We start from the raw sequence: 9,424 nt of genomic DNA, 5'->3' as shown, positions 1-9,424 counted from the left end.
TAGAGTATTCAATGCCTTTATTTCTTGTTAAATCCGGTTTAAATCTGACCTGACAGGTCAGCTCGAGTTCATTTCGTGTCTCAAATGTTTTAAATCTGTTCTAAACTTTAAAACTAGGCATTTGTTCACATTTTTTAAACTTATTTTTTCTTGATGTTTTGTCTCCTGTAGATTGAATAATTTCATTGGGCCAAACAGTCATGGAAACCTAAGAAAGTCTCATTGCAGAAATCAAACTGTTAATCCCAGTTTGGCTGGTTGATGAGGTGAAACCACTCTCTCCGTTGGGCTGAACTAGGAAGACTGGTCAGAAAAAGCTCAAACGTTCCAGGTGAAATCAAACAAACCTGCTTCCAGTTTTACATGTGATCAACTCATCACCTAAATCAGTTTTTGATTTATTCATGGAAAAAGCATTGCTGAAGAGCAGCTGGTTGTTGTCTGAGCTCAGAGTTATTTCTGAGGAAACTGGGTTCCTGCAGTGATGGAGGACAGACCCGTCTTCCCTTCTATCCATGTGTTGTAATGGCTGACTCTGGTGTAAACTCCCGGTCGGAACTCTTGTGCGCAGCCGTCGCCCCAGCTGACAACTCCAAACAGAAAGAACCTGTCTGCGGCCTCACACACCAGCGGGCCTCCGGAGTCACCCTGTGAGGAAGACGAGCAGCGTTAAAGCCGGCGTGGCAGCTGAAGGATGCCCAGGTGTTTGCAGATACCTTGCAGGCATCCTGGCTCCAGTTGGGACTACTGGCACAAATCATGTTATCTGTGACCATGTTTCCGTAATAGTCCTCACGCCGACACACGTCTTCAGCCAGTAAATTCACCTGCGCCTCTCTGAGGTACTCTCTGAGGTACTAGACCCTGAAGAGACGAGAAGCAGTCCAAACGCAGAGGTTAGGTTTGGACCTGTCAGCACAGCTGCAGCTCCACTCAGAGCTCACCGTGTTTCTCTTTTCCAAAACCTGAAACCTGACAGGTGTAGCCGGGGTGCAGGGTCTGCTCAGGGGGGGGCAGGCAGACCGGCTTCACCGAAGCGCTCTCCTCAGCACATCTCCCATGCTTGGACCTCAGCTTCAGCAGAGCTGCAGCAAGCAGGAGATCACAGAAGTCCATCACAAACTGGTGATAGAAAGGTCCTCCTTCTTTCAGTAACATGATAAACCATGCAATGACTCCTGATGAAAAAAACATTAAAGAGCGTTTGATTGGAGACCCTGATCTGTGTCTGCAGAGAACTGAGCTGCATCAAACCTTTCGAGCTTCAGCTGCAACAAGACCATGTAAAACCGCTACAGTTCTGTGTGTCGCTGAAAAAACATAAAGTTACATAACATATGTACTAACGTGGAGCCGACCCTGAGTTTGTCGATTCATTTTGAATTGATTTTGAAATTGTACTTTTAGTTTTTGGAGCCTTGCATGGTCATAAACAAGGAACAACATAATGGAAATGGAACATTTTTACATTAATGTAGTGATGTAAGTAATCATCTGGAAATGTAACAATTACTGAGAAGAATAAAGTGCTAAATATAGAGACTTAGACCCTGGAAGTGATGCACAAGCACCCTATACCCCCCTCCCCCCTCCCAGCATTAGCAGTTTATGATGCGTTTTCTTTTGTGCTAATTGGGTTTTTTTGCTGTTATTTTGCAGAGGGCAGAAGCATGTTTTCGTTTTGTTTTTTTGCCACCCATGTGTTCTCTCCTTTCTCAAGTAAAGTAATCCCCGTTAAAGTGGTGTGAGCAAAGTTGGCCGATGTTGAAGAATTCCATCTGTTTGCCTGTATACATGTCTATTCATCTTTTTATTTAGTTTTTTAAGTAGTTCTTTCAAATCTTTAGATGTCAGCTTTTCATTTTCATGCCCAATTGGTCGTCCTTTTATTTCCTTTCATTTTGAATTAACAAAGATTAGATTGTGATCAGGTGATTGCTTTTTTTCTGGGTCATGAAAAACCCTTTAACACCATGGGTGACGCGTAAACACAAAATCTTCAACATACTGTCACTTTTCAACCGTTGAAATGATAATTCCAGGTTTAAAAGCTCCAGTAAATCACAGAACATAAACACTGGAGCTCTGGTGTCAAAGGCTTAAGGAGGATGTCTCCAGAAATGTGTGCTCAAATACTTGTCTGACTACACTTGTGTCAGTAGTTTCAGGTCCCACTTTGTGTTCTGTAGAAAAATAGATTGAAACCTATATCGTTGTTGTAGTTTCCGTCACTGTTGTCGAATCCTTCATGTATGAAGATCTTGTCCACTCTGAAGGTTTGCTCCGTGTCCAGGTTGCTCTCATTCAGGGCATTTTTCCCCAGAGTGACAGAGAAATGTCTGGATCTGCTCCGAGAGCTGAAAGACAAATTCCCAAGAGAGGTTCAGTCATGTCTGAGCACCTGCAGGTGATCAAACATACGTAGTGCAGACATACAAACTGCAGACATGCTGTGTCTGCAGTTTGTCCTTCTTACCCATCGGGGAAGCAGTGGGCGGCTGTGAGGACCCAGCAGGCTGAGATCAGGCTGCCCCCGCAGCGGAAGACCTTTTGCTTGGATTTGCTACGCCAGAAAACAGCAGCCATCCATGGGTGGGATTCCACAGAGGTAATGGTTCCCCCAACAATCTTCATCTGCCTCCTTGTGGTGCGCCGGCCACATGTCGACTCTTCAGCTGTGAAAGGAAACTGCAAATGGAATCAGAATATCTGGAAATGTGGAGGTCAATGTTTCCCACTCACTGGTTAAAGGCTGTGTTGGTTCTGGAGAAGGTCCTGATGGAACTGCAAATGAAAGAACTTTTGTTTTTATTTTGGACTTGATCTTCATTTCATTGATTCATTGTATCCCACAAGAACTACAGAACTTTAAAATCTATTCATAAACAACTCAAGCAACCTTTTAAAGTCCCCCATGACAATTAAAAAAAAACGTTCCCAGTAGTGTTTTAATTATGATTATGAAAAAAAAAATCCCTTAAAAATGTCAAAGCCATTTTTCATGTTGATCTGAAGTCTCTGTTTCCAGAATCTCCTCTGAGGGGGCGTGGCTTTTGGAGCTGAACTGAGCAGTTCCACCCCTAATCCCCCCCCTGTCAGATTATGATAGCTCTGTGTCTCACTAGCATAAATCTTCCCCGCTGCTACATAAAAACATCCATCAATCTGGGTAATGTCCAGCCGTATGGTTCTGATCCGGATGTCAGCTGGACGAGGAAGTGAAGATCTTCATGGACAGAACTTCCTCCAAAATCCTGATTCTTTCTCCTTCCAGTTCACCAAAGACTCTTTTAGCTAATTCTCCAATGTTTATTGACTGTGATCAATACATTCAATCATTGGTTTCTCAGAGTTCTTGATAAAATAATCAAAGCTAACATCAAAATGCTCTTTCATTGATTTACAATCCTTTCCAACTGCGGTCAAATGAGCCGCCGTTCACATTTCCGTGGTCACATCAAGAAGCTCCGTGGAGTCTGGTGGAGATTTTCCAGCGTTCTCAGTCCTGCTACCGTAAGTATTGGATGAAACTCACACCAAAAATCCAGTGATGCTGATTTGACCACAGAAATGTGAACGGCGGCTCATTTGACTGCAGTCAATGTGAAGATACCATCTTCTCTTCTCCAGAACCTGAACTAGACACTAGGAACAGATGAGGGTTTAGTGCATGTGCAGCAGAGCTGTTGATGGAAAGAAGATCATTCATTCAGACAGAGTCTGTCCAAGACAGTTTGATTGATTTAAAAGGAGAAATACTCAGAAATGTAAAAACTAAATGATTTCTTATTACATTTGTTCTCTTTCAGAAGAAAAATGACACAAATACATGTTAAAAACTTGTGATTTTTATGGAAGGGGACTTTAAATTGTGAAGTTCAGAAAGCACCAGAATAAAATCTGACTGAACATGTTATGAAACACTTACTGGGTTGAAAGCCACAGCGTGGAACATCACAGTATTCCCACTGCAGCCGATGGTTCTTCCAAACATAACACCACGGTCGCCTCCTGAAGAGAAGATTTCTGCAGAAAAAACACCACATCTGTCACATCATCGCAGTGCATACAGAAGCTTGTTCCAGCAAGCTTTATTTCATGTTTGAGCATGTCCAAACAGACTCCCTTTAAAACAATTGTGTTTCTAACGTGGGGAATCTGGGTGGGATTTGTGAGCATTTTCCTGTTTTTTGACATCGTTTTGTGTTTGTGTTCTTTGGTTAACTGTAACTTTTCAACCGTTAACACAATCAGTCCAGTAGAGGAGAAAAGCAGCTTGACGAGACGCTTTTCTCCTCTAGAATCCACTGGACTGATTGTGTTAACGGTTGAAAAGTTAGAGTATGTTAAAGATTGTGTGTTTAAGCGTCACTGGCAACGCCTCAGGTGTTTGTATTTAAATCAATTCAGAGGAACTGATAATCTTTGTTAAACATAGACTGGCTCCCTTCTGGATTCTGAGGTACTTTCTGAATCGTGACCCTTTTAAAGGGAAGTTACTTCCATGTTAGTCCAGCCTAACAATTTCTCTTTAAATGTAAGCTTTTCTATAGTTTGAAGGCCATGTCATGCAGATGAAGACGCAGCAGGACTCAGGCTGACCTGCAGTAGTTGTGCCTCCCTGAGTGAAGATCAGAGGATAAGAAGCGCCTCCTGGTTTCTGGGTCCCACTCTGCACAAGCCCGTCCGCTGGCTGTTTCTGACAATTTCCCTTTATAGTACAATCCAATGCCCTCATAGCAGTCGTCTTTGTCCTCTACAGAAAAACCAGAAGGTGAATTTCTGATTCAAAGTGTGAGTTCAATGAATCAAGTGTGATCTGGGGGTATAAACCTGTTTCACAGTGGATCCCATCAAATCCCTCAGGACAATCACAAAACAAATGTTCTCCCGTGATCAGAGAAGTGATCGACGAGCCTCCATTTAGACAGAGCCCACCTACAAAATCAAAGGAAAAACTTCAGAGCTGTCCACAGCTTAAAGGTCTGATGTGAAACTCACCAAACTCGTCAGAGAACAGCTTCGACAATCTGCCCCAGATGTTGGGCTTCCACAGGCTCTGAAATATGTAAAACAATGAAGAGAAAAATGATCCTTAAGGACACAAAAAACATGAAAAAAACAAACTCTTACTGTCTCCACTCCTGACAGGACTACAAGTATGCACATGAAAGCACCAGGGCTTCTTATCGCTGTCATGTTTCTTCTCAGCTTGAAATCCAGGCACTCTCTGCGTGAGCGGGCTTGTGCAGAACAGTGTGGTTCCTCCTCAGGGTTCTGTGAGTTGGGAGGAGGCTCCGTCCTGACTGGTGGGGGAACATCTGGCTGGCAGGCCCACTGGATTTGGATGAAAACATTTCTTCAGAACAAAAAGATGAGTGTTTTTTCTTTACCAACAACTCCTTCATGTCCTGAAACTGAAGGCCAGTCTATACGGAGTCAGTAAAGCAAATCCTGGAGTACAGCGGACCACAAAACCACAACAAATGTGGATATGTAGTCCAGTAGTGGTTCTGTCACAGAGGTACTACCACACTGTCTCTGCAGTTGTGTGTGTTTGTTCTGTCAGAAAGGATTGTAATGGTGTTAATCTGGGGACTTTGGCACATGTTTGTGTTTCCTGGTAGGAGATGCTGATCGTGCAAAGAAGTCGTGGTGGCAGAGAGGCTTTGCAGACGAGAAGAAAATATGCTGTGGTGTTAGGAACTAATCCAGAGGACCAGAAAGCATCCGGATACGAATGGACCACCTCATACTGGACCTTCTGCAGCTTCAACAACCTCAGAACAACACAGGAAAATGTGACAACTTTTACAGGTGCTTGCCCCAAATCCATTCCTCACGTAGTGAGCAGTCGTGAGCCCATTGTTGTGTTGTTAGCGTCTGTGTTGTACGCTCGTATTGTCATTTCAGTTCATGTATTTTCCATGTCCACCTCGCTTATCCTGGTGGGTAATCTATGTCAAAGGTTTTGGGTTTTATCTCCTAGCGCCGCTTGATATCGGCGCTTTTAACAAAAGCAGCAGCCTCCACGTGCTTTTAATCTGGTAGGACTCACCGCTGGTAAAATGAAAGCGAAAGCTTCGGTCCGCTCATCTCCTTAAACATGATTTAAAGCAGCTGTCCAGCATAAAACAAGTTTAAAAAAGACATTGCTGTAACAACAGTGTGGGTCTTTATACTATATGTTCCTACTATGATTTAAAAGTTTATAGCATTTGAGGTAAAATAAGATTGTTGTCCTTGCTGGTAGAATAAAATAACAGCCTAAAGGCAGCATTTAAAACAGCAGCATGAAATGCTGACATCCACAGATCTAACTAAACTGAAATATTTCAAAACACATTTATGAACCAGTTTCAGCTTGAACACAAAGATTGACACACTGACACGTTTCTCTGTAGAGTTCTGATGCATCACATGATCTGCTGCTCTGACCTTCACTGTCCTCTGAGGACACCACAGTTCTTCAATGAAGCAGATGAAGCTCTGATCCATGGATGAAGACACAGCAGCTGATGAACAGACACGTCACAGGACAGTTTTTATCTGTCAATAAATAAAAACCTTTATTTATCTAGGCAGATTAAGAACATCATTCTGATTTACAACTTTGGCATGATGAAAGGCAAGACCTTTGAGAAAAGAAAAAGAGGAGTTACATGAACAATAAAGTTAAATAGAATCAGGAAAAAAACTAAATCTAAAAGTATAAAACCCTAAAATCCTTACACTATGTAACAGCAGCAATTATCTTAAAAATTATTATAGTTATCTTTAAAATGTTTTATAAATTAACAGCAGCCAATTCATTTTTCAACCAGGGAATAATGACGTCCAATTTACAGATAAGTAAAGAGTTCAGTGGTGAGTTTTAAAATCAGAATAGCTTTATAGTCATTGTACAGAAAACAACTAAAATGAGCAGCAGCTCCGAATACAAGAACAATACATCTATAAGAGGTAACAAGCAATGAAATCTGTAAAACCCTGAGGAATAAGGAGTGCATGTGTGTCCACATTTAGGGCTGAGACAGACTGTGGGTAAAGCTGTCTCTTGCCTGTTTGTTTTTGTTCTGGAAAAGAGTTTTATGGAAGTTCTTCTGATTGTGTTTCTACCCAATGCTCTGACTGAGCTGAAGGAAAGCTCCAAGTAGACATAACGCTGAACCAGGTCAGGACTCACTGCCAACAATGTGTCCACATCCACCACAAACCCCATGACTGACAGGAGCCTTCAAAAGAAAATGTTTTATCAATGTGATGATCAAAATGCCTCAAAGCATCAAGTACTTTTTAGTTACAAAAAAATTATTTAGAAAATGTGTTATTTCAAAATATATTATAATTCTCAGAAACATGCAGTGATTAAAGACATTTACTCTCAATTACTAGATTAACCTTTGGGTTAAATTACCATTACACAGACTTAAAAACGCTCTGATAACCAAAATATTGTTAAAAAGTAATTCCACATGACCTGCTCTCAAAAGAATCCCGGTTGTTGCATCCGAAGGCAAAACAAACAGCCGGCACAGTTGCGATTCTCCATTGACTAAAGCTGGTTTTGCATGTAGATGTAGCTTAGGAAGACGCCTCCAATATGGCGGCGCCGCTGGTTCACTCTAGAGCCCGGAATGAGGCATCTATCAATCTAGAATGTCTATGCAGCTGGCTGACAATGTGAAGTTAGTCGCAAAAACATGTACCAAAGTTAAGAGAGTACGTCTCAAATATGGATTTCTCACTCAGTTGTGTTCTAGTATTTATTAAAATACATTTTTGACGGCTACTACAGTAGCTATAATTCTTATTATTATTCTTATTAATAATTATATTTCTTCGGCTTTCTAAAGGTATATCGGAAGTTCTATGTTTTAATGCAGTTTTGTAAAAATTAAAAAAAAAAAGAAATTAAAACCAAAATAATTATTATTTTTATTGAGCCAAAAATCTTCACAAGGTGAAGCATACCTGTAACACATCTGTAACCTAAAAGGTAGGTCAAAAGGCTGGCAAGGAGGCTGTGGAAAGAAGAAAAGAGGGTCCGACCCCCTGTGATGAAGCAGTTGGGTTGTAAAGGGTCACAGCAGTGAGAACCTGAAGAAAGCTTTTAGAAGATGAGCCTGATGAGCATTTGATGAGGCTTAGAGCCATCAAAGGAGGGGCCTCTGTTCACACTCAAGATGGCGCCGAACTCAATCTGAAGCTGGAAGTAGAAATCGTAACTTTAGTTTAGCCGGTTACGTAGATGGAAATTTCCTAAACTTTAAGAAACCTTTTTAAAAGGATATTTTAAAACCTGAAGAGTAGTTCCTTTTATGAACACTAGGGGACTCAATCCGCAGATCTTCATAAAGAACACACAGAAGAAGCTTTTTCTCTCATTTAAAGGTCGTGCTCTTCACATGAATCATGATCCTGTGGGCTCAAGCAGAGAGAGAGTCCTTCCTTTTCTTCAGATCAGACTGCTTTTTATTTTTTAGAAATATAAGAAACATCAATCAAGCTAATCATGAACACGTCACTTCCAAGCAGCCTTTTAGAGCTGATTTTGTGTGAACAAAGCTGGTTGTTACTTCTAATAAATTTCATAACTTCCTTCTTGGCGTGGATTTTTGAATTTTTGTCTTCAGTTTTTATTTTTCCACCTGAATCCTTTGTTCAAATTAAAGTATGAAATTATTCAAGCTGAAGCTTTTTCTTTCACCGTATAATAGCTAGAATTGTAGATGCTTAATAAATGGTTTCCCCCAAACACTTTTCTTTAAACAACCTCCCTTGATGATTGTCTCTGTCTATGCAACTTCATTCCATTTTTAGCCGTTTATTCTAAAATTGATTTTTTTTTCAAGCATACAAACAAAAAAAATCTACAAAGTGAAATATGAATAACTAATAATTCTCACAATTCATAATAATAATACAGCACATGCATTTTAGTTAAAGATGGATACCCTTGTCCTGGTGTATTTTCCCTTAAGTCAAATTGTGTTTCTCTAGGTGTAGATTTTTTTTAAGTTTCTTTATTGCATCTTTAAAATTTCATGAGTTTAAGCACATTTCTAATTACATTTCTTATTTACCTTCTGTACATTTAAAGGCCAAAAACAGTAGATGTAATTTTTTGAAAAAAGCTTTTCAGCTTAACTGACAATTTGATCTTCATAAAAACTTAGAAAATAAAAGTAGTGCAGCCAATCAATTCAGTTTATATTAAAAATATTTCTTACATCTTTAAAAAAATCCACAATAACTTTGGATGGTTCAAGCTTGAATTATGAAAAAAACTCCTTGTATTGGATTTTGTTTATTTAATTTCATTATTTTGTATGTATTTATTTATTCATGTATTCAGGAAAAGCCTTTAAACTGAATTTAAAGAAGGGGTTTGTTTTTGTAGCATGATATTATTGTTGCATTA

At 40.1% G+C, this 9,424-nt stretch overlaps 1 protein-coding gene and 1 long non-coding RNA gene across 2 annotated transcripts; one reads left to right on the top strand and one right to left on the bottom strand.

The window, feature by feature from the left end:
- plaub (plasminogen activator, urokinase b) lies at nucleotides 1–5,253 on the bottom strand. Its single transcript, XM_036217295.1, is given in 11 exon segments — nucleotides 1–648; nucleotides 717–857; nucleotides 934–1,085; nucleotides 2,206–2,357; nucleotides 2,477–2,675; nucleotides 2,743–2,784; nucleotides 3,929–4,026; nucleotides 4,603–4,756; nucleotides 4,834–4,938; nucleotides 5,002–5,059; nucleotides 5,134–5,253. Coding segments are annotated over 11 exon segments (1,362 nt in total). The 5' UTR covers nucleotides 5,200–5,253; the 3' UTR covers nucleotides 1–453.
- LOC112153927 lies at nucleotides 5,241–6,581 on the top strand. Its single transcript, XR_002920569.2, has 3 exons — nucleotides 5,241–5,524; nucleotides 5,628–5,817; nucleotides 6,405–6,581. It is a non-coding gene; the product is annotated as an uncharacterized LOC112153927 (long non-coding RNA).
- The last annotated feature ends 2,843 nt before the right edge of the window (nucleotides 6,582–9,424 follow it).

Source organism: Oryzias melastigma, linkage group LG19 (assembly GCF_002922805.2).
Source record: "Oryzias melastigma strain HK-1 linkage group LG19, ASM292280v2, whole genome shotgun sequence".
Classification (NCBI taxonomy): Eukaryota; Metazoa; Chordata; class Actinopteri; order Beloniformes; family Adrianichthyidae; genus Oryzias; species Oryzias melastigma.
Note: the sequence above shows the minus strand (reverse complement) of the source record. Positions and strands in the feature narration are given on the sequence as shown.